The sequence below is a fragment of the Equus quagga genome, chromosome 4, assembly GCF_021613505.1.
Source record: "Equus quagga isolate Etosha38 chromosome 4, UCLA_HA_Equagga_1.0, whole genome shotgun sequence".
Taxonomy (NCBI): Eukaryota; Metazoa; Chordata; class Mammalia; order Perissodactyla; family Equidae; genus Equus; species Equus quagga.
The window spans coordinates 36260634-36286105 of NC_060270.1; the positions used below are offsets into that span (position 1 = coordinate 36260634).

Below are 25472 nucleotides of genomic sequence, written 5' to 3' on the forward strand. Positions count from 1 at the left end.
CATTGATCACGTTTCTTGTTTTGTACTTGCTTAGTAAGCATAGATTGCAGTCTGTGGCCCACCTGAGGCCGGTGTATAAGACTTTATGAGAGCCAGCCCGGTGGCTCAGTGGTTAAGTGCACACGTTCTGCTTTGGCAGCTCGGGGTTCGCTGGTTCGGATCCCGGGTGCGGACATGGCACCGTTTGGCAGGTCACCCACATATAGAGTAGAGGAAGATGGGCATGGATGTTAGCTCAGGGCCAGTCTTCCTCAGCAAAAAGAGGAAGCTTGGCAGCAGATGTTAGCTCAGGGCTAATCTTCCAAAAAAAAAAAAAGACTTTATAAGATGTATTTATGTACTAACCTCACTCCTGGCTCATTCTAAATACCCGTTTTACTTCTAACTCATTTTACTTTAATTTTGCTACCTTGTATTTGTTTCTAAAGGTACCTTAAAGGTTTTTGGAATAAGGCAGGGTGTGTAGAAAAAAATAGGTAATGAGGATTTTCCTAACAAAAAAATGTTTGCTTGGTGCATCATTTGAATTGTGTTACCAAAAAACTCAGACTCACAGAGAATGAGAGCTAGAAGGAGGTTCTGAGCTGGCCAGGTTCAGCCTCCACATTTCACAGGTGAGGGGGGGAGGGGCTTGCAGAACCAGCACTGGAACCAGGGTCCCTCATTCCTGCCCTGGGGCTAGCACACTTGATTGGTGTGCCATGGAGGAGCTGGTCCTCACCACACCTGCTGTAGTGCAACTGTCACCTGCAGCCAGCCACCTCTGGGAGCTGAGCATTAGAACCAGGGCTACCTTTCCTGCTCCCATTTACTGCCTCTGTGGACCAGCCCTTCTGCCCTCTGGGCCCTGGGTGGGTTGGAGGAGCCGGTATACCTCCCTCTTCCTAGAGCTTGACTCTCTTGGCTTGGTGAAAGGCAGGCCGCCACTGCTGGTGCTCAGGGCAGGGACAGGCAGTAACTACGGACCTGCTTCCAGGTCTCTCTGGGCGACCAAAGACCCAAACTTGATAGTGGGCACTACAGTCCTGACTTCCTAAGCCCCAGAGTGGAGACAGCAGGGGTCAGAGGCAGCCCCAGGGACACAGGCGGAAGCCCTGTATGTCTTGCTAGTGTGTGTGCCATCCACTTAGACAAGAGGGGCTTGGGGAACGCAGGCAAGCAGCAGCACTTTCCTCTTTCCTTGTGAACTGCAGATTGCCCCAGCGGAAGGCCCAGACGTCAGCGAAAGGATGGTCATCATCACCGGCCCACCTGAAGCCCAGTTCAAGGTCAGTGCCAAGGGCCACCTCAGCTCTGCAGGCCCTGGGCACAGGGCAGTCTGTTTGGGGAGCCGAGGGCCTTTTAACAGGCGGCAGCCACCCCACAGGCATGTTCAAGGCTCTTCCATTTCCCTTCCTGCTCCTGCTCGCTACTCTGACTCACCCTGTCTCCCCACCTCCCACCTGCCCTCTGCTTGGAGCCCTCCCTCCTCTCGTGAAAAAGTAGCTCAACTCAAATGGCACCTCCTCTGTGCTGTCTCTGACCCTCAGCCATCCTTCTGAGGATGGAGGTCTCAGACTCATTTGGTCATTTACACCCTTCAAGCTATGGGGACATAAACATGGGGTGTAAGGGCAAGTAGTACAGTTTGTTGGAAGTTGTTTCGTACGGTGTTTTGTTTTGTTTTGCTTTTGCCTTTTTTTCTCCCCTAGGAAAATTATAACTTGAGTTTTCTAAAAGTCAAAAACATGTTTATTTATAGAAATATAATCCTTATCATTTAAAATATTTAAAATTTACCTAAGACAAAATTAACACATGTGGAACCAATCAAGAACAATAATCCTTCAATTCATGAATGGATAAACAAAATGTGGTATATCCCCACAACAGGATATTATTCAGCCATAAAAAGATTCTGATGCACACTACAGCACCATATGGAAACATTACGCCAAGTGAAAGAAGCAGACACAAAAGGCCACATACATTATGTGATTCCATTTATATGAAATGTCTAGAGCAGGCAAATCCATAGAGACAGGAAGTAGAACAGTGGTTGCCAGAGGATGGGGGTAGGGAGGAATTGGGACTGACTATTAATAGGTACAGGGTTTTTATTTGGGGGATGGGATAGAAATGTTCTGGAAGTGGTGATGCTCACACAACATAGTGAATATACTAAAAACCACTGAAGTGTACACTTTAAAATGATGAATTTTAGGTTATATAGATTATATATCAATTTTTTTTTAAGTTTTTTTAAAAAGAACAATAACCTCTTGGCTACACTGGCTTTGGAGTTAGACATCAAAGAGCAGGATGAGGCTCATCAGAGCCCATCTCCACCGCCCCCACCTCCACGCGTTAACAACCAGAGGTCTGAACATACCATGGGGAGGGGAAGCTCAGAATTCCCTGAACAAATTCATTCAACTCGACGTTTATAGGTGCTAGGGACACGGAAGTGAGACATATAGCTCTGCCCCCTCACCGCCACCCCCAACCCAACACACAGAAAGCTTCCTAGAGGAGGCGCTCGTGTGCCAACCATGAAGACAAAGGAGTGCCTGGTGCACATTTTGCAAAGTGGAGTCCTGGGGTGGGGCCAGAGCGGCGCCCCGCCAGGTCTGTGAGCAGCTGAAGCAGGGCGGACATACAGCTTCCCTCCATCTGGCCTGAGTGAGCGCGTTGCCTGGACTCACCAGTTCCCGGAGCAGCACTGCTAAAGTGGGTTGACTGGCAGCCGACTCAGAGTCACCAGTCATGTCTTGCTCCCTCAGGCCCAGGGGCGGATCTTTGGGAAACTGAAAGAAGAAAACTTCTTTAACCCCAAAGAAGAGGTGAAGCTGGAAGCCCACATCCGAGTGCCCTCTTCTACGGCTGGCCGGGTGATTGGCAAGGGCGGCAAGACCGTAAGTTTGCTCCGAGCTGGCTTCACCTCCTGAGCTGGATTCCCTGCCCCGGCCTGGCCTGACTCCCCTCAGACCCCCGTTGGCTCTTCAAGGACAAAAATGTAATTAATTAGCATCCCTCCAGAGCTGAGGGCCCCAAATCGATGGTGCTCACCAGGCCCCCAAACACCAGGGTCGTGCACCCAGAACACTGCATCTCAGCGACGCGCTGGGAAATGGTCTCCCCTCCCTGAAGACAGGGGGGCTGCCTCCTGCCCGCTGTGTACCCACCCCCAGCGGCAGGAAATCACAGGGAGGAGAGTCCCACCCCAAGTACACCTGCCTGGCACACCGTCATCTCTGAATTTCCTGCTCAGAGGCCCGCGAGGTCTGATGTCCTTCACTCTCTTCTGACTCTTCAAACTCTCCTGACAGATGCCTCCAGGGGCCCTAACTCTCCCTCCCATGTTCTGCCTCCTGGCTGTTTCCCATACTTGGCCATCTGCTACAGCACAGCAATAGGGTAGTGGGTGAGAAGGAAACCATTTTTAAAAAAGAATCAAGGTTGTCAACCTGAAGGTGGCAGTAACACAATGTGATTTGAAAAGTGCCAGAGAATCAGCTCTGAAGCCTGGAGGAATGAGCAGATTGTCAGACACAGGTGTGTTCTAGAGCATGACTTACCACCTGGCGGGGACGTGACCCCCGAGAATCTCCAGTAGAGCCTGTGCACCCTGGCAAAGGGGCAGTGCTGGGTGGCAGGAATTTGGGGGTCTCTCTAGTCCTGAGTGTGTGTGTGTGTGTGTGTGTGTGTTTGCTGTTTTCTTTACATGGAAACTTTTACAGAGGAATCAAAGCCAAGTTCTAGATAGAATGAGTCACTTTTATGCAGAAGAATAAAGCTGCATGGCATGCAGATTATTCCCCGTATCCAGGAATGTGATCAACATCCGAGGGCACGCCCTGCGAGTTCTAGGCAAGCTGGAGTGTAGTAGGAAAGAGAGCAGACAGTCGATGAGGGAGTGGAATCCTGAGCCCTTCATGTCCTATTTGGTTATTTTAGAACCAGTCACTGACTTCTGTGCACTCCTGAGACTGTCCACTAAGCACTTGCCAACGCCACCTGTGTGCTCGGCACTACGCCAGGGGCCAGCCCCCAGGAAGTGTGGTCTTGTTGGGAAGCAGACCTGTGAGGAGGAACACCAGAGTACAGGAAAGGGGAGGTCAGCAGGGGCTGGAGGCTTCCCAGAGGAGGTGGGCCTGTGATACAACTTAAGTGGCAGGGAGAAAAGATGACAACCCAGGGGTAGGAACAGCATAAGCAAGACTTGGAGCAAACAGGAACAGAGCAGGGCCTGATTAGAAAGGAAAGTTTACGTTGTCCCCAGTTCAGGACTGGCATCAAGGAGAGCATGTCTGGTAGTGACTTTCATCCCTGGATTACTGGAAAGCCCGGGGTGTCTGTGACCATGTGTAGGAACCGCGTTGATAGGAACTCCAGAATGAGAGACTTCAGCCCCAGAAACGGCTCCATAGAGTCAGGGGCTGGACTCGCTCTCTGTCATCGAGCCTTGCAGGGCCCAAACCAACATGGCCCCATGTGACCAGCGGCAGGCAAGTCCCCAGAGGTATCTTAGGTTGAAGGAAAGGAGATCGGCCTCCTTGTCCTCCACCACTCCCCTCTCCCGCTTCCTCCTGAACCTGTTTTTCTCCCTTCCAGGTGAATGAATTGCAGAACTTAACCAGTGCAGAAGTCATCGTGCCTCGTGACCAAACGCCAGATGAAAATGAGGAAGTCATCGTCAGAATTATCGGGCATTTCTTTGCTAGCCAGGTACCTGTGCTGTGAGGTCCGGTCTCTCCTGACAATCTTTTCAGTTCTCTGTTTAAGCTGTTGGTGGCCCACCGGGTAGCCAGAGGCCCTGCACATACACACCCCCTACCTGGACCCCACACAGGGACAGAACTCCTCCCTGGCTCTTCAGGGACTGCCTCCAGGGCAGGGGAAATTGTCCCCCACCTCCTCACCACTGCTCTCCCCCAGGCATGCTAGAGGAGCCTGAGGAAGAGGAGGAAGAGTGTAGAGCTTTGGAGTCAAGCCAAGCTTGTTTCAAGCCCCCTGAAATGCTACAGTGTGAGGTCTCCGCTTCCCTCACTCTCCTACTCAGGCCTCAGTCACAGCCTTGCTCTGCCGGGAGCCACATGCCAGGCAAGGGCCCACCCTTGGGGTTCCCCAGCCAGGCTCTGAGAACCTGCCTGGGTGCCAGAATCTCCCCATTACAGGTTAAGTGATCATTGCAGGAGGCCCCCATTTCTCTTTCCTCTCCTTCTCCATCTCACCATGACACCCCCCCCCATCAGGACACACGACCTCCACACAGCTGCTGCTTTCATTCAGAAGGGCTGGTGACTTGGCCTCATGTGGCCTGGCTCTTTTTTGTATACCTTTTCTTGGTTGGGTTTTGGGATGGAGCAGTCCAGGTCCTTGTCCTAAACCAGCAAAGGCAGTCTGAGCTTACAATGAGGTTTCTCTGAGCGCTCAGCTGGCTTTCCCAGCCTTGTGCCTGTGCCGGGACGCTGACTGTCTGGGAAAAGGCACCTGCCATGCTGCTGCTCCCCTGTGACCTTGGAGATTCCTACCTGGGCCTCCTACAGTCAGAGCCCCGCCAGCCCCAGCCACACCCAGCTCTGCCGCTCTCACATCCCAGCTCCTCCAGTGCCCTGGGGATGTGTCTGAACTGCTAGGTGCCTGCAGGAGTTCAGTCTGGAGGGTTCTCCGCACAGGGGGAGCAGTGGGGTGGGCCGAGGGGTCAGGTTTGGGTCCACGTGGTTTCGGTTTTCTCCAGTTGTTCAGGGTACAGTGTCTGGGCCGGTTCCTCACTTCATCCCCATCCCATTCACGTCCATCTTTCCCAGCAGTCACACGAACGTTCTTCCTAGGAACTCTAGGAAGGTGGGTGGGGCAGCCTTGGAAGCTGGTGTGTGTGTAGTTGGAAGGATGCTGTCTCACCTCTGCAGGGCCCCCTGGTCACTGGGTCCCTGGTTCTGCTCCCCAGCCTATCTGTCCAGTAATTAACTGGAAGCTTCTGGGGTCCCACCTCCTTATCTTCTACCCAGCAGTTTTGGGGGGCTGGGAGGGGGATGACACTGCCACGTTACTTCAAGGTAGAAGAGGCCCCCAGAGTAAGGGCCTCAGCGGGTAGATGACACTTTACTCAGCTTACCATCTCCCTGCCCCAAGCCCCTCTCCCCCCACTGCTTATCCTCAGAACTGGGTTCCTTTTTCTCCCCCGTCCCCTCCTTTCCCTTGCTGCAGACTGCACAGCGCAAGATCAGGGAAATTGTACAACAGGTGAAGCAGCAGGAGCAGAAATATCCTCAGGGAGTCGCCTCACAGCGCAGCAAGTGAGGCTCCCACAGGCACCAGCAAAACAACGGATGAATGTAGCCCTTCCAACACCTGACAGAATGAGACCAAACACAGCCAGCCAGCTCGGGAGCAAACCAAAGACCATCCTGAGGAATGAGAAGTCTGCGGAGGCGCCAGGGGCTCTGCAGAGGCCCTGAGAATCCTCGGGGCCAGGAGGGAGGTGGGGAGGGCAGACTGTTCACCGCCCAGCCTCCTGCCTCCCCCCGGGGCCTCTGCAGGCTTCCCAGCCATCCACTTCACCATCCACTCGGATCTCTCCTTAACTCCCACCACGCTATCCCTTTTAGTTGAACTAACATAGGTGAACGTGTTCAAAGCAAAGCAAAATTCACACCCTTTTCTTTTTGTGGAAAATTGTCTCTGTACATGTGTGTACATATTAGAAGGGGAAAGATGTTAAGATATGTGGCCTGTGGGTTACACAGGGTGCCTGCAGCGTTAATATATTTTAGAAATAATATATCAAATAACTCAACTAACTCCAATTTTTAATCAATTATTAATTTTTTTTCTTTTTTAAAGAGAAAGCAGGCTTTTCTAGACTTTAAAGAATAAAGTCTTTCTTTGGGAGGTCTAATGGTTTAGTAAGGAGCTTCAAGGCCACCCACACAAAATTCACCCGGAGGGAAATCTCGGCAAAAGGACACTCACAGCAGTTCTGGATCACCTGTGTATGTCAACAGAAGGGATACCGTCTCTCCGAAGAGGAAACTCTCTCTCTTCATCCCTGTCTAGCTCACACACCCATTTCTCTTTGCTTCACAGGTTTTAAACTGGTTTTTGCATACTGCTATATAATTCTCTGTCTCTCTCTGTTTATCTCTCCCCCACCTCTCCCCCTGCCCCTTCTCCATCCCCATTCTTTTTAATTCCCTCATCCCTCTGTCTCAACTCCCCATATCTACGCACCCCCCAGGCAAAGCAGTGCTCTGAGTATCACATCACACAAAAGGAACAAAAGCGAAACACACAAACCAGCCTCAACTTACACTTGGTTACTCAAAAGAACAAGAGTCAATGGTACTTGTCCTAGCATTTTGGAAGAGGAAAACAGGAACCCATCAAACCAACCAACCAAACAAAGAAAAATTCCGCAAAGAAAGAACGTATTTTGTCTTTTTGCATTTTGGTGTATAAGCCATCAATATTCAGCGAAATGATTTCTTTCTTTTAAAAAAAAAATACGGAGAAAAATAGCAATTTACACGAGGTCGTTGGCCCAGGGCGTTAAATTTACAGATTTTTTTATCGAGAAAAACACACAAAAAAAAAGCTACCTCAGGTGTTTTTTACCTCAGCACCTTGCTCTTGTGTTTCCCTTAGAGATTTTGTAAAACTGATAGTTGGAGCATTTTTTTATTTTTTTAATAAAAATGAGTTGGAAAAAAAATAAGATATCAACTGCCAGCCTGGAGAAGGTGACAGTCCAAGTGTGCAACAACTGTTCTGAATTGTCTTCCGCTAGCCAAGAACCTATATGGCCTTCTTTTGGACAAACCTTGAAAATGTTTATTAAAAAAAAAAAGACAAAGAAAAACAGAGAGAGAAAATATTGGAGATGTCCTGAAATTCCATAGGGTACGCGCCATTAGGGCTTTTTGCGCTAAAGGATGAACATGTACTGGTTTATGTGAACAAGCCATTTTACCACCAGACTGCAATGCCAGTTTCCTCTACTGCAAACAGTGTTCTGTGACAAAAACAAAAAAACAAACAAAAAAAAAAAGAAATATATCCAGCTAACAAGATCCTGGTGTCTTGGTCTCTTATTTTACTAAGTATTGCCCATCCCAAAGTGTCAGCTGAGTTCCAGCTCTGAGGAGAGGAAGGAAACGGACAGTCAGGACTGGGAAGCCCCCCCGAGGAGGCTGGCTTCTCCAGGAAAGTGGGGAGAAGCTAAATTAGGTCAGTGCTTCTCGAAGTGTGGTCTCCAGACCTGCAGCAGCAGTATCACCTGGGAACTTGGTAGAAATGCACATTCTTGGGGTCCCCCTTGAATCAGAAGTCCTGGGGGTGGGGCCCAGCAGAGTGTTTCTGCGAGCCCTCTGGGTGACTCCTCTGTGAAGAACCACGGAAGCAGAGGGATGGGGTGACAGCATATCAAGCTAGGTATCACCTGCCCCTCTGTTTAAGGAACTTTAATCCTGGCCAGGGAATTATTTTTATGTGGGGGGAAAGGGCAGGATAATATGCCTGACAATTCAAAGGAAGAATTACCTCACCCCTCCCCAGAAGCCCAATTCTAAGTATTTCAGGAGATCAGAGAAGGGCAGGGTCAGCCTGGAACTGGACGGAAGGTGCTGTACTTGGCACGCCCCCTCAGGCTCTGTGAAAGGTTGGGTGCCACCCCCTTTACAAGCCTGTCTTCATAGCATGTCTTCCTAGACGGACCTAGCTGTCCAGAGACAGCTGCTAAAAGTCCAAACGATCTTGGGAATACCAAGCCGACACTTGACTGCCAGAGGCGGTCACTTAGGCTTTTTGCAATGACTGTTCATGGCACAGCAGGGGCAGATGGAGGTGAACTCGTGGGATTCCAAAGTAGCCACATTCCCCTTCTAACAAGCTCTGAGGGCTCCTAACTCAAAATTTGTTCCTCACCAATGTCCCATCCCCAGTCCTGATTTTCCCATTATTTCCAGTAACTGTGGCGCTCATTTTACTTTTACAGTTTTATGGCATGCAGATGGCAGATCTTCCTCTCACTGCTATGGTTGGCCTGAACATGGGCAGGGATGGGCTATCCCTTCATGTGGCCGTTAGAAAACCGGGGATCTATGGCTCTACCTTCCCTCCTCCATTTAGTTCAAACCCATCGCCCTCTCGGTGGGGGCGGGGAGAAACCATAGGTTGACGGCCCAAGAGAAGCTGTCAGAGTTCCTAGCAACCAGGGTTATTATGAAAGCTCTTCCCTGGGTTGGGCATCCCTGTCAGACGAACAGACAGAGAAACAGCACATTTTTAAAGGAAGGGCTTTAAATACAGGCCCAAGGGCTTGGTGATGAATCTGTCACGATGAGAGGAATCAGGGTGGGAGAGAAAAGACAAGAACCTCCAAAAAGGCACCCTCTTGGCTTGGCTTCTCAGGTTTCCCTCCTCGGCCTTTATTCCGAGTGGCAGAATTTGAGGGTTAACTGTAGCTCTTAAACTGCCCATTTCCAAAATATTTGTCTCTAAACATGTGAGAAAGACAGGGAAGGAAGTGCTAAGGTGATGCCTGACTTGCCCTGGTACAAAGCACTCAGAAGGTATCCTAGGGTTGAAGACATGAAGGGGAGGCCACACAGGCAGAAGGCAGGAACAAGACCAGCTGGGCTTGTTCTGAGCAAAGAGGTGGTTTTTCCTACAACCTGTTTTCTGAGACCCCCAAGTGCTGGATTACTTAGCACTTTGGCTCAGCTCTCTTGAGCTTACCGAGGGTGGCATGAGCATGAGACCATCCCTTTACAGGATGAAACCCTAGCCCATCTTACTGTAAATAAGAATAGCTTCATGTGTGTGCATTGGGCTCTGATGAATAGTTCACCACATGTGGGCTCAGACTGTGACAAACTTTGTATTCATCTTTTCTGCTATGAATCCCAGACTTCTCGTATCTTGACAAGACATCCTAACATCCCAGAAAGTCCTAACTGAACATGATTTTATGCAAAATAAAGGGACAGTTGTTAGATGGAGACTTAGCTCAACAACAAAGGTTTTATTCACTACCCTGCAGGACTCAAAAAGTCCCTCCCCACTCCTTTGGACTGAACCCATTGAAAACCCATGATCCATAGTGGTTTTGAATGTGCTAACATCTCCCTATACTTGGTGACTAGGCCTGAACATCCCTTCTGTCCTGTCTTACTTCCTCCAACATGGAGCTCTGGAAAGGAAAGATGATAGAGGTTGGTTGCAAATTAGAAGAGGATTCTAGCATTGAGGGAGAACTTGAGAAAAAGGAGACTCGATTGAATAGTTAGAAGTTTGGAGGAGTTTTGACCAAGAATCAAAGGATTAGCCCTAGACAGGAAGAAGGCATCTTGACAGGGACAGGAGGCTAGGGTGGGAGAAACACTGAACTTGTAAGGGCAAGCAGGGAAAACTGATAACCTGGCATCAGTTAGGATCTGAATGACTCAATGACTGAGTACACAGAGATGGGGTAAGGACTTGAGTATGAAATGCACTTGGCCTAGTCTTGTTCCTACATCCCTGGGGAAGGACGTGGGCAATAGAAGCATCCTCATGTTGATGATTATGAAAGAGGCCCACAACTGTAGACAGAGACTAGCCTAAATTGTACATGCGTCCAAGTCTCTTATTGTCTTAAAGCCTAATGCAGATTTCTTTGGCCTGCTGGCGCTAATGTCTAATAAAACTGCTAGCAAATTCCCCTGATGTTTACTGTCAATTGTGGCTGCTGCCTTTTATCTCCTCTCTACATTCTCCTTAAGTGCTGATGAATGGAAATTTAAGACTTACCCCATATGCAGGTTAATTTTCTATTCTAGCTCACATCAGCCACATAAAGTCATGTCTTTCTAGAAGCCATAATGAGTACTCTTAATGGCTCTTGCTCTCTCAGAAACGGCAGGCATGAGGAGAAAACCTCATGGAACAAAATTATATTCTAACTTGACCTCAATGCTCCCTGTATTCTTACTGTAAAAGCAGTGACTTGGTCATAGATCCAAGACACTTGGTCTGTTCCCATTTTAGGGCACTGCCTGTAATCTCTCAGATGTGGCTGACCATAAATAGTGAAGAATATACCCATTTGCCTCCAATAACCTCTAGCAATCAGGGCAAACTCTGAACGAGTAATTACATTCAATCTGATCCCTATCTCAATTTATCTGTAATTTCAACAGTTTCCAATATGAAAGAGTCCCTGACTTCTGTGACTCATGAATGTCCCTGATTGTCCCATAGATACAAAACTACTTCCAGCCACCCTCAGTGAACTCAATAAAACCTACCCTCAACTCTAGATTCACAGAACAGTAGTACTGGGAAAGGACCTTGGAGGTCATTCAGTCCACCTTCCTAAGATGGAATAACGCCTGCTCAGATCTCTCCAACTGAGCGCCCCAGCGGTGAGGGCAAACGCAACTCCTAAGGTAGGCAGTTCTGTCTTCGCACAGCGCAGTCTCATAGTTCTTCCTCCCACTGATCTGAAATCTGCTGTCCCTATGGCCCCCCGCCAGTGTCTGCTATCCCTGGCTTAGGACAACTCTGCTAATGTCTGAAGACAGCTGTTGCGTCCTCCCTTCTCTCAGTCCCTCCAATCATCCCTCACATCTGGGACCTGCTTCCTCTCAACTCTTAAAAATCACATTGTGAAGGACTACAGCCGTTACGTCCTGCATCATACACCTTCGAAAGCCCCAGTGACTGGCGGTAGGCATGGAGGCCTTGCTCAAGACTCAGCACGAGGCTGTGGAGGGAGCACAGCGGGGCAGTGCAGAGGGTAGGCCTGAAGGCAGGGACAGGCATGTCTGACCACATCTCCCTTTCCTCTACCACAGTCTCATTTTCTCATCAGGAAAGTAAGAGAATGCCCGGGCCCAGAAGTGTTCTCCCTGCTTGCCTCTATGCTCACATCACAGCCTCTTGGAGACCTGTCTCCTCATACGTAAAATAAAAGTTTGAACACAACAAAGTCTTTGATTCTTTTTTTCTTTCTTTTTCTCCCCAGAGCCCCCTCAGTACATAGTTGTATATTTTAGTTGTGGGTCCTTCTAGTTGTGGCATGTGAGACGCTGCCTCAGCATGGCCTGATGAGCGGGACCATGTCGGCGCCCAGGATCCGAACCGGCAAAGCCCTGGGCTGCTGAAGCAGAGTGCATGAACTCAACCACTCGGCCACGGGGCCAGCCCCAAAGTCTTTGATTCTAATTGATGTATAAAAAGGGACCTTCAAGTCAAAAATGGCTTCTGGTTAGCAGCCTTCAATGTTTCTTACAATTTCTCATTGAACATCAAAAAAGATGAAAACTTAAGAGCACCAAAAACAGACTAAAAAAACAACTGAACACCAAAAAGCAAGGGAAATCGACAATTAGGATAAGCTATACAGAACTGGAGTGGGAAAACATAAGTGCATGGCATGGTGTAGCTTCATGGAACCACTTTTTTAAAAGATAGGAAAATACATACTTGCCATCTCCATGATGTACCGACCACTGCCCCCTTCCCACCAGATGGAATGCAGATGTGGAGCTGAGAGCCGTGGTGGGGCTGGAACAGCCATCGTAAAACACAAAATGGAAGCCAAGTGTTACGGACAGCTCCTGACACTGACAGCCAGACCTCAGTGCCAGACTGCTTAGGCTCAAATTGGTACCTGAGAGAAAATTCTATCTTTTTAAAGTCACTGTTAGTATGGCCTTTGTTACAGCAACAACTAGTATCTTAATACAACTAGACAAAAACAGACTCAGATCTACATAGATTCTGGCATATTTTTCAGCTAGAACTAAAATTCTAATAGGATACAGACCAAAAGAACTTACAAAACAAAAAACAAGCAAAAATCAAGCTACTTTCAGATATCTCCGCTCCACTGTTAAATGCCAGAAAGCAAGTTTTGAAGACAAAAAGGGCTGTGACTCAAGAATTTTTATACCCAGTCAAGTTATCGTTCATGTGTGAAAACTTCAGGAAAATTCTCAGATTTGCAAGGATTCAGATAAGAGTATTCCTATGTCCTTCTTGAAAATAAGTATGTGAAAATGTTTCCATCCAACTGAAAAATAAAGCCAAATAAAACTCATGTTAAAAAAAAGACTAAAAATGAGCCTTGAAACCACTTAAACTAGAAATGTTTAAATTGTGAGTCTAAATTTGGAGGTGAATTGTAATTAAATTTAAAATTGAATCTAAATATCAAAAATTACCCTTGGAGAGGAACCAGTTATAATTCTAAAATTAGTTCCAAAATACATATTACATTAACAAAGACCAAAAATGTGTGAAATGTATATGGAGACAGTAGGGGGAAAAAACAAGCAAAAGTGTCATAAGTAGGGCAAAAATTGATAATTGTGGCAGAGTGCTAGCTGCAGAGCAAAAATCCATGGTTTCCTCTTCCTAGGGACCCAAGCAGACTGTCTCCTGGTCTACCTTGCAGTACCATGTGGACATGTGACAGAGTCTAGCCAAAGGAACATAAGCAGGAGTGATCTGTGCCATTCGTAGCCTGGCCCCTTAAAAACCGCCTGCCTGCAGGACCTCCTCCATGCTCTCCGCTCACTGGACGTTAAGGACTGCAGTGCCATAGGACAGGGGTTGACAACTCTTTCCATAAATAAGACTATAAATATTTTAGGCTTTGCAGGTAAGACTGTGAGGAGATACAAAATGATGCTACCCCCAGTAGAAGGAAATTTTGCAAATTACATGTGCTAGATATTTGACCCAGCAATTCCACTTCTAGGAATCTATCCCAAAGATATGTTAACAAAAATAGGAAGGGACATGTACAGGGCACATGCATTACAGCTTTAGTTGTAACAGAAGGAGATCGACGGCCTAAACATCTGCCGGGAGGGCAGTGTAATGAACCAGAGCACCCTGAAACGATGGATCGTTAGGAAGCTGTAAAAAGAACTGAAGAATGATGAGTAACATCCAGACTAAATTGTTTTTTTAAAAAAAATCAAGAAGCATAAGTGTTTGTAATATGATATCCTAAGTGTAAGAAAGGAAAGAAATATGAATACATCTCTAGATATATTTTCAAAAAAGACAAGGTTAGGAGCTTAGAAAAAATTATCTACACAGGAAAAGAGAATAGGACGAAGCAAGCAAAACTGGGAACATACCCATTCTGTAGTTTTGCTCTTAGACTAATGTTTATGTTTTACATAATTAAAAAAACAAAAGGGGCAGGCCCAGTGACTTAGTGGTGAAGTTCACATGCTCCACTTTGGTGGCCCAGTGTTTGCAGATTTGATCCTGGGCGTGGACCTACACACTGTTCATCAAGTCATGCTGTGGCAGCATCCCACATACAAAATAGAGGAATATTGGCACAAATGTTAGCTCAGGGACAATCTTCCTCAAGCAAAAAGAGAAAAATTAGCAACAGATGTTAGCTCGACTCCAATCTTCCTCACCAAAAAAAAAAAAAAAAGCAAAAAGTAAATCCCTAAACACCAAGAACAAATGAGTACAACCGTGTATCAAATTGATGAAATAATCACTCAGAGAAAAAATTACTTGAGTGATTTTAAAAGTGTATTTTCACTGTGAACCTCTAATGGGATTTAATCTAAGAATAAAAAGAATTGCAAAAACTTAAACTGTATTTAGTGGACTTGTTAGTTGTTATACTGTTATTGATATTTTAAAATTATTATAAGTTGGGGCCAGCCCCCATGGTGCAGTGGTTAAGTTCAGCACACTGCACTTTGGTGGCCTGAGTTCACAGGTTCAGATCCTGGGGACAGACCTACACCATTCATCAGCCATGCTGTGGTGACAACCCACATACAGAGTGGAGAAAGACTGGCACAGATGTTAGCTCAGGGCTAATCTTCCTCAGGAAAAAAAATGAAAAGAAAAAAATTATTGTAAGTATACTGTAGGGGAAAACAAGTACTTATGCTGATATTAGCAACCAAGATTTTCAAGATTACAGTATAAAATCAAGAAAAACCTGAGAATCTTACATTTGAATTGGAAATCAGTAAAACATTTTTTCCTTTGAAGAAAAAGTATTTCCTAATCTGTCTGTTGTAAAGGCCTAAGAAGCACCAGTCACTCAGCCATAATCGGCATTAACAGTGCTCAAATTCTGGTCTCTAAAATTCTTACTAAAAGAAATCCTTTAATAAATGGCCAATTCCAGGTCTGGGGCAGGAAATGTGTAAGATGAGCCTTTATCATACCGGTTAAGCAAGGAAGCTATCAAATCAGACTTGTGGGGTTCTGTCAAAAGGCACTGGAACCTAAAATGGGGCAATTTGAACATCAAAAAGAATAATTACAATGAATCAAAACATCATATACTCTTTCCTGTATGAAGTGCATTTCAGGGGAGCCAAATAGTTGATAAGTTTTTCTTTTATAGAAGAATTCAAGGTAATGAACACAGAAGGAATGACAGAATCAGAAAATCACCACTTTGTACCTCAATAAAATAATGGGTCATCAATTAAGTTTAAAACCAAGAGGAGAAAGATGGAGAGGAACCCTTTTGGCCTGGTCAACCACTGGTCAATCTTAGCACCAGGAAGTGGGAGAACCAGACACTATGTGCCACATGATGCCATACAATAGGACCACTAATGAAGCATCCTTGCCTGATAAATTCAGCCAGAATCTGATCAAGCCTCTGGATCAACTTCCCAGTTTACATGAAATACGAGGGATAGAGGAACTGGTTAAATACCACCAAGGAGCCATAAGCCAAATCTAGAATGTGGGATATTCCACAGGAAAACCCAGTTTCTCTAATTAAAAAATAGTATAAGGAGGGAGACTACTGTTGAATGGGAGGTTCAAGAGCTGTAATAACCAAAGGCAAAGTGTCCATTTTATCTGGATCCTGTATGAGTTTCCTGAGACTGCTGTAACCAACTACCACAAATCTGAGGGGTTAAAATAACAGAAATTTATTCCTCACAGGTCTGGAGCCGGAAGTCCCAGATCAAGGTGTCAGCAGGGCCATGCTTCTGAAGCTCAGGCTTCCGTGGTTTGTGGTCGCATCACTCCAGGCTCTGCTTCTGTAGTCTCATTGTCACCGCCTCTTCTTTTTTTAAAAAAACTCCAAACACGAGTTTATAAAGTAGAAAGCAACAGAGCCTGTCCAGATGACCAATAGTAATACGTGGGTGTCTTTTTCCAGATTTTGTTTGAGATATATATAATCAGATTTTTTTCCACAAAAATAGTAAACACTTCCTAGCCCCATTTTAACACCTCCTCTTCTGTCTCAAAACTCCCTCGGCCTGTCTCTTATAAGGCACGTGATGGTACTTAGAGCCCACCCAGGTAATCCAGGATAGAGTCCTCTTCTGCAGATCTTTAACTTAATTACATCTTTTTCCATAGAAGATAGAATTCCTTCTTTCCCATGGAAGGTAATAGTCACAGGTTCCCAGGATTAGGATATGGACATATCAACCCATTATATATCCTAATTAGAAGACTATAATTAAACATTTTTTAAATGACCAGGAAAATTTCAATATGAACCAAGTATAGATGATATTAGCAAATTCTATTTTGTTAGGTGTGAAAATGACACTTTTTTTTTTAAGTTATTATTTAGGGAGACATTCTTATTTAGGTAGAATGATATGTCAGTGTTTGTTTTGTTTTAAAATACTCCAGACCCTCCTCTCCTCTCCCCTGTAAAAGAAAAAGTGAATCAACATTAGCCACATTTGGGGGCTGGCCCGGTGGCGCAGAGGTTAAGTGCGCACATTCTGCTTCAGCGGAATCCCGGGTGCGGACATGGCACCACTTGGCACGCCATGCTGTGGCAGGCGTCCCACATATAAAGTAGAGGAAGATGGGCATGGATGTTAGCTCAGGGCCAGGCTTCATCAGTGAGAAGAGAAGGACTGGCAGCAGTTAGCTCAGAGCTAATCTTCCTCAAAAAAGAAAAGAGAAGCCACATTTTAATAACTGCTGGATGGGAGTGACGATTGTGTATTTCTTAAAATTTCCATGATAAAAAGCTTTTGGTAAATTAGTTAAAAAAAAAGAAAACTGTCCACTAAAGTGAGACATTAAATCTCTCAGAATGAACTTATCCAGAAGACCTACACATGAAAAATATAAAACTTAAATCAGTGGAGATACAAATCATCATCTTGCGCCAGAAGAAATAAAAGTCAAAATATCAGTGGGTTATGTTTTTTTAATATATATAACTTTAACTCAGAAATTTTAATTCTAAGAATTTCTCCTAAGAAAATAACCCAAACATTGTGCAAGATGGTATGTCCAGCAATACTGGATTAAATAAATTATGTTACAGCCATACACTGGAACACTATGTGGCAATTAAAATGATGTCAATATTTATTGACATGAAAATATATTCAAGATAAATTAAGTGGAAAAGGGGTTATATAGCCATATATATAGTATGATTCCATATTTTTTTTTTTTTTTGGCTTAACACAGCCGACATTTATTGTCTGACAGTTCTGGAGGCTAGCGGCCCAAACTCAAGGTGTTGGCAGGGCTGTGCTCCCTCTGAAGCCTGGAGGGGAGGATCCTTCCTTGCCTCTTCCAGCTTCTGGTGTTTTGCGGGCCATCCTTGGCATTCCTAGGCTTGCAGCTGCACCATTTCCATATCTGCCTCTGTTGTCACATGGCCTTCTCCCCTGTGTCTGTATGGGTCTCGTCTTATAAAGATATCAGTCATGTTGGTCTTTGGTCCCACCCCACCACATCATGACTTCATCATAACTAATTATATCTGCAATCACCCTATTTGCAAATAAGATCACATTCTGAGATACGGGGGGCGGGGGTGGGTGGTTAAGGACTTCAACATATCCTTTTTTGGACACACAAGTCAACTCATAACATACTCAGAGGATTGAAGATGTAGGTGAAACAGAGTCCTGGGCTTAGTTCTCCATTTAAAAAAGTAGAAAAGCTAAAATCAATAAGCAAAATTAAGTGGCATATTATGGCCAATTAGTTTTTAGTAATTTACTTTGTATTTCCAGCTTCTTTTCTGAAATTTAGGAAATATCTTTGTATGTTTTTTTTTTAATAACAAAAAAATACATGTGCAAGCATGCACAGCACACATAATTATTCATACATACATGAAGGAGTATATACCAAAGGCCAGGATATATACCAAAATGTTAAGAGTTATTAACTCTGGGTAGTGCGTTTGCAGAATTCTTAATCTTTACCTTTTATCAGTATTTTATTTTTCTACTATGAACACCTATTACTGATACAATTAAAGAAAAATATAACTGGGAGCACAGATTTTATGATCACCGTATGCCCTTAAGGAGGCAGTGTGTATGCAGGGCGGGGAGGGAGGGCTGCTTCCCCAGTGTGTTTGAAGCACATGCTTCCAAAAGCTCTCTGTTGCTGCTCCTGGCACCTTCCAAAGTGTATTCTGTAAAACAGTTCCACTGGTGTCGCACAGAGAAGAGCTCGACGCCCAAGTCTCCAGAGATGCTAGGTTAAGACATTAATTTGTTAGAAGATTTGCTATGCATCCCCAGGGGGAAAAGACGTGGTGCGACACTCATTGAGCCATAGAACCCTTGGTTTTACATCCTACATAGAAGTAACAGGACTTCTACTTACATGTTTTAGGAAACGCCAATATAAAAACCTGAAGAACAAGGATGGTTTATACCACATATTTCCACAGAGGGTCTGAAAGCTTCTGGCTTGTTGTCCTAGATTTAGACAGATTCACCTCAAAACAGCCCCACATTTATCATATTTTTGTGGTCTCAAGCTTTATAGTTTTAAACATAACTTGCACCTTGCTGTCAGTGCATTTAGAGCAGTGTTTTTCAAATTGTGGATTTCTATCCATTAGTGGGTTGAGAAATCAACCTGGTAGTCACAATGCACATTTGTTAAAAACTGAAATAAAACTATCAGAGAGAAGTAAGGAAAGTAATGTTTTTATAAAACTTTTGCATCCATATATGATCACATAATATATATGTATATGTGTACTGGTCACAAATATAAAATACATTTATGAGTTGGAATCAAAAAAATTTGAAAGCCACTGAATTAAAGAGATGAATTTATTGGTAAATAGATAAAATCAACACCTATTTCGAACACCCAAACCCCGCCCCCGTATATATTAGGTAAATTAAAAGAAAACAATTATCAAAGCGATACAGCCAGCTAGAGCCCCAACTCACAAACAAATACCAAAAGTTTGTTTGAATATGGGGTGCTTAGAGTTTTTCTCAAACTATCATAAAAAGATTAGGTTCCCAATTAGTTCAAAAAGCCAATTTAAACAATGTAGCTTAACTATAGTACTAAGGTTATTACAAACTTAAATTTATCTACCTTGTTTATTTGTCTCTGAGGTTTAATATGCCTGTGAGGACACATCTCCCACACCCACACCTTGGTCCCAGCACCAAGCAACTCCTCACTGCACAGGCAAACATCCAACATTCGACCCAGTGTTCCCCAAGTTGTGCTTAGGATTTCAGAGGAGGAGAAGATCAGAAGTTCTAACAGCCTTAGGAAACTGAGGTAGAATGCGGGGCTCTCCAGAACATCTTCCATATGCCCCAAGTCTGTTTCCCTCCCACCCATATCCTGGCTCTAGGACAAGGTCAAACATGAGAAAGACGCTTGCTTACCTACAATTGTTTTTGTTCTTTTCTTTATCAATCTTTAGGAGAGACTGCCTACTAAAAAAGAACAATGGTCACTCCACCTTTTTCCAGACCCCCAAACTATTGCAATAAAAAAAAATACATATCTATCGATCTCAGCGGGCTTTAATGCTGATAATTTGCTACTGATAAAATCAATAGCTGTTTTTATCACCTGACTGCTTTTCCCATAAACTGTTTAAATATAAAAATTCTATTACCAGCAAGTTTCTCTGCACCAAGAGAGACATGTCAGTGCCTAAAAACATGGCCTGTGGTATCTCATATTAAATTCAGGAACTCAGGGTTAACTAAGATGCCATTCTCTAGCTTAACTCTCTGCTCCTATCAATTCCATCATGTCCTGGGGAATTATTAAGAGCTATCCTAAGAGTACACATTAATGGAAAGCTCGGTGAAAGCTGCTCTAAGAATACCCTCAAATTCTTGTAATACAAACACATTAACCTCCGGCATCGCTCATTGGGGCAGAATACAAACTGCCATTCCTAACAGGATTTCCCCGACCTGGAACAAATCTTAACCAAGGCACTAAATTCTCAGTTGAAACCTACTAGTGCCGAGTGGGAACCAGGTTTTTGGTGTAATGTTGACCCAGTAAACCTCTGGCCTTTTTTGGCTGTACCAGCTGCCTGATGCCAGTACTCACTGGCGCAGTTCCAGCAGCCTTGGGAAAGGAAAAGAGGCTGCAGGAAGGGTTCTCTGTGCAGCCTAAGCTTGAGGGGCACTCAGCACAACCCACTCACTCTTTAGGCATCACCTAAGCACACGTCCTCTGGTTTGGCCTTCAAGTAAGCACAGCCGCTCCAATCCACGTTACAAGCCCCAGGTCCTACACCAAGACCTTTAGACGTCTCAGGAAGAGCAGCTGCAACAGGATGCCCAGGCGACCAGCAGCCTGGGCCCGCAACATGGCAGACATGTTGATTCATAGCTAACACAGGCCCAATTTTTCTGGTTTAACCTCTTGCTGTTGTGCGCCAGAACAAGTTTGGGAGGTTAAATTGGGAGAGGGTTAGAAATCATTTCAGCATATACTTTTCAGGTTCTGCCAGACAACCTTTTATTACATCGGAAAAGCAACACTAGGCACTAGATCTTGCAAAATATGTTCTGACCAACTCTAAACTTTCTGAAATTAAAAATGTGTAACCACTGTAAGGTTTTTAATGAACAAAAACGTTAAATACAAACTTTCATATGCAAAATAGATTACTGTATAACTGGCAACCTCAGAGCCAAGTACTAAATTTTCTTCCACAAATTTCAGCGGGGGTGGAATGGGAGGATGTAAATCCTAATGAATACAAAACTTAATTTCAGCTTTATATATAGAAAAAAAACTCTGAGGAAAAATAGCTTTAAATTGAATAGTATCTTCTGACATAAACAGCTCAGGCCAGCCCTTACAATTCTGAGGTTTATACTCAACCAGATCTGGGATGAAAATGCAGATTGAGGGTTTACAGTTACTTCAAATCCAGTTTCAAGAGTAGCCAAGTCACCTCATTTCCAGAAAAGGAAGTCTCTTTAGGATGACCACGACACTCTTCTGAAGACGCTTGGATGGCCAGAGTTCTTGGCCACAGTTCCACTTTTCCACAACACAGTGCCAATGCTGTAGTGTCAGGCTTCCTCTGAAAGGCAGGCAGAGCCCTACACCACAGCGCTTCTCCCGGCATTTTCAAGCCTCAAAAGAAAGACCTCCAGCTTCAAGTTGGCAGTTACTGCTCCAGCGTTAGAGAAGTTAATTAACACTTCCTTCCTCCCCCCACTGATTCCCCTCCTGATCTTCAGCAGGGAGTGGCAGCTTGATTAACATTCCTTTCAGAAATAAATAGTTCAAACGAGTAATTTAGAGTTAACTGTAAAAGAGCAGCAGAAAACCACTGCCCATTATGTTTGCAAATGAGTGCGTGAATGAATACTTGTGAACAAACACACACACAAAAGAAATCATAGAATAAATCTTGCATTTCCCACATTCATAGGGAAAAAAAAATCTTAAAAAAAAAGTATTAATTAGCGTTTGTTCTTGTGGGGGTTGAAGAGTCCAGGGCTCTGAGCAGGCACAGCCTTCCGAGCAGGGTTGCAAGCAGCCCTCCGCACGCCAAGTCAGGACTAGGGTGCTGCGAGAGGCCTGGTGCACTCTGACAGCTCAGTACCTATGCAAGAACAGAGTGATGCAGGGACTTCTTAACCCACAATGCATGAGGTATATGGAAACGTCCGTCTGTGAAAGAACCACCAGCAGCTAGAGGGACCGGGCAGGGCATTCTCACAGTAACTGCTGATGAAGGATTTCCCACACCATCTTCTTCCGGAAGAGAGGCATCTGGTGCTGTGAAGGAATCCACAAACAACACATACGTTACACAGTAATGTGCACAGCGTCAACACCCTTTAGGTGTAAAAAGGTAAATAAAGCAGGATGTCCACGTCCTTTACGTATGCTTGACTTTTTTACATCATGGTACAGCCTTATAAAGCCACCAAAAAGGAGGTTTATAATGTTTATTATTATACGTATCATAAGCATTTTTACATGTTAAGGAAAATCAAAGAAGGATGCAGATTTATACAATAGAGTCCAACAACAATTTCTTAACAAAAACGTGTCCAAAATGGAAATATCTAGTGGTGGCACAATAGGCAACTTTTCTACTTATATATATTTTCAAAACATTCTAAAATGAACATTCTGTTTTTTATGAGAAAAACATGAACTCTATTTAAATAAAGAAAAAAACCAAATCCACAAATTTCCTTCTGCTCTACCAAAGGTTGTAGATTCCATTCTGTTCAAATAGCAACTTCTCTCTTTCAATTATGTCACTAGGTTTGGCAAACAAATAACTCTTTGTTATTTAGAACCATCAAAGAATGAGATGCTTTGCTTAATATATTATTCTGCTTTAACTGATAATCACTACATGGGCCAAATTTCAAAGCAGCAACATACAAAAGACAAATCCAAAATCCCCTGTAACTCAGCCAGTCGTCTTTCTGATGAAATCAGAAGTTTACAGCCTTGAGGTACTCCTGGCATCTCCTTATAAATAGCTGAATATACCACTTTACTATAAACGAGTGATTTCCTACCTGGAAGGGCATAAAAAATCCTTACCCTTGGATTCATACATTATTTTAAATAGCTCAAAACATGTAGTAAAAAATTCCACATTTATTCTTAGTAAGACTGCTGAAACTAACCAAGAAGGGCCTTTTCATTTTAGACTGGGACTGCATGAATCCAGCATGGGAGCCCTAGTTACTTCACGTTGCTCAAAAGCTTGGAACGCGGTTATCAGTCCCACTGTCCATTAAGTATAGTTTGGTAGATCTATCAAAATGAGGTCTGTTCAAGAAAAATATTTTTTAAAGGGGGTTCTCCTTGGTTGTAAAAAGGTTGAGAATCCACTATAACAAACATAAAATTCTCAGGAGTTCCCAACTTTGAATTTGAATTTGAATTTCCACTCAATTGCAGAGCTATGGAGAACCAAAAATAACCAGAACAGAAGGGAAAGGCAGTATTCAGAGTTACATCTTAGACCTATGGCTTAAGCTCTCACAAGACCTGATGTCCCCTTGCTCTCACATATTCTGACATGCCTCCCTCTTTGGCTAAAATATCAGTAGTACTCAGGAACCAGTGAACACTGGAGTTCAGAGATAGGCAAAGTGTCCCACTGGCCACCAAAGAGGAGGATAAACTTGAGGGCGGATGCAGTGACAAACCCTAATGCTAGCAAGAATAGGGCTACGGCCAAGGTTTACAGCAATAATAATAGTGGCACGGCTACCATTATTAAGAGCTTAATGAGTGCCAGGCACTGGCAACATGCTTTAACTTCACCTTGTTGAAGTAAGTGGACGAGGAGGGGTCTTCACTCACCTGAGTAAATGTGATAGGTTTGTCCCTAGAGATATAATCTGCATATTTACAAGTAAACATCCCACAATCACTCCCATTCAACTGTTGAGGAATCTCCTAAAATTACAAAAAAAGAAGGGAGAAGGGGTAAAATTTCATCAAATACAAACTCCTTTGACTTTTTCTAGATATTACTATTGAGAAACAGTATTATAAAGGTAACACAGACACACACACAGTTAGTCTTTATGCAATATAAACACTCTAACCAAGACATGGAGTACAAGACCTCATAGAAAATGTTTTTCAGAAGGAAAGAGAGAAGCAAAGTGAGAGTTCTATCTCTCAGCTCTCATAGAAAGAAACCAAACTGAAAGAAGGTTTATTACCAGAAGAGGAATTCTAGTCAGAATTATTTAAGAAGCATTTATAAATTTTGAAAACAGCCAAATGTGGCTCCATCAAAAATATGTTTCCACTCAACAACAAAAAATCAAACAACCCGATCAAAAAATGGGCAGGGGACATGAACAGACATTTCTCCAAAGAAGATATAAGGATGGCAAATAGACACATGAAAAGATGCTCATCATCACTAATCATCAGGGAAATGCAAATCAAAACTACACTAAGATATCACCTTACGCCCGTTAGAATGGCAAAAATATCCAAAACCAAGAGTGACAAATGTTGGAGAGGTTGTGGAGAAAAAGGAACCCTCATACACTGTTGGTAGGAATGCAAACGGGTGCAGCCACTATGGAAAACAGTATGGAGATTTCTCAAAAAGTCAAAAATAGAAATACCTTATGACCCAGCCATCCCACTACTGGGTATCTATCCTAAGAACCTGAAATCAGAAATCCCAAGAGTCCCATGCACCCCTATGTTCATCGCAGCATTATTTACAATAGCCAAGACGTGGAACCAACCTAAGTGCCCAGCAACTGATGATTGGATAAAGAAGATATGGTATATATACACAATGGAATACTACTCAGCCATAAAAAAGGACAAAATCGTCCCATTCACAACAACATGGATGGACCTTGAGGGTATTATGTTAAGCGAAATAAGCCAGACAGAGAAAGACGAACTCTGTATGACTCCACTCATAGGTGGAAGTTAACATATAGACAAGGAGAACTGATCGGTGGTTACCAGGGGAAATGGGGGGGTTGGGGGGAGGGCACAAAGGGTGAAGTGGTGTACCCATAACATGACTAACAATAATGTACAAGTGAAATTTCACAAGGTTGTAAACTATCATAATCTTAATAAAAAAAATAAAATAAAAAATAAAAATTCACTGGAAAAAAAAAAAAGTTGAGGCTGGTGTTGGTCCAGCCAAAAGCAAAGGGTTTTGTTGTTTTGAATGAGTCTGTGCAGCCACAATATAGGCACACGAACAATTTCTATTAGGCTTTGTTATATAAACAGAATACATAAAAATCATCTTTCCATAAAATATTCTCTATGATGAAAAAAAAAATATGTTTCTAATACAACTAGCCTACTTCAGTAGTGCAGAGTTTAACTTCTCCTCCCTCGCCAGAAAAATAGGACTACTGCTTTGGACCCACACAGCTGTGAGCAGGAGAAAGAAAAAACTTTCTTGATAGGCTTAAACAATCAGGAAATCTTGCCTTGTTCCTCAGTTCTGTCCTGAAGCAAAAACAGAACTTACTGCAAGCAGCACTGAGGGCATCACAAAACAAAGGTTGTGGATTCCAAACCCACAGGAGGTAAGCTCACACGTCCCTAGGCCCAAGGTACACTAATCTTGGCCAGCCCCTTACACACTAGGGCTGCCAGTTATAACAGCACAAGATAATAAGAGTATAAGAGAGGCTGATTCCACTGCTAGAAAATATCCTAGATGACAACAGCTCAGTTTTTATTCAAAGAAATACAGATAATTATTGTAAAAAGAA

General features: G+C 44.0%; 2 protein-coding genes across 4 annotated transcripts in view; one reads left to right on the top strand and one right to left on the bottom strand.

Moving 5' to 3' along the window:
• Nucleotides 1–8051, top strand: part of IGF2BP2 (insulin like growth factor 2 mRNA binding protein 2) — a 145904-nt gene extending 137853 nt beyond the window's left edge. For both annotated transcript variants that reach the window (XM_046657734.1, XM_046657735.1), the window contains 4 exons: nt 1194–1268; nt 2763–2894; nt 4594–4707; nt 6190–8051. In XM_046657734.1, the coding sequence (XP_046513690.1) occupies nt 1194–1268; nt 2763–2894; nt 4594–4707; nt 6190–6282 (414 nt within the window). In that variant the 3' untranslated portion in view covers nt 6283–8051. The remainder of the gene's footprint in view (nt 1–1193; nt 1269–2762; nt 2895–4593; nt 4708–6189) is intronic.
• Nucleotides 8052–19028: 10977 nt separating this feature from the next.
• Nucleotides 19029–25472, bottom strand: part of SENP2 (SUMO specific peptidase 2) — a 41156-nt gene continuing 34712 nt past the window's right edge. For both annotated transcript variants that reach the window (XM_046658908.1, XM_046658909.1), the window contains 2 exons: nt 23560–23655; nt 19029–22002 (listed from right to left, as the gene is read on the bottom strand). In XM_046658908.1, the coding sequence (XP_046514864.1) occupies nt 21940–22002; nt 23560–23655 (159 nt within the window). In that variant the 3' untranslated portion in view covers nt 19029–21939. The remainder of the gene's footprint in view (nt 22003–23559; nt 23656–25472) is intronic.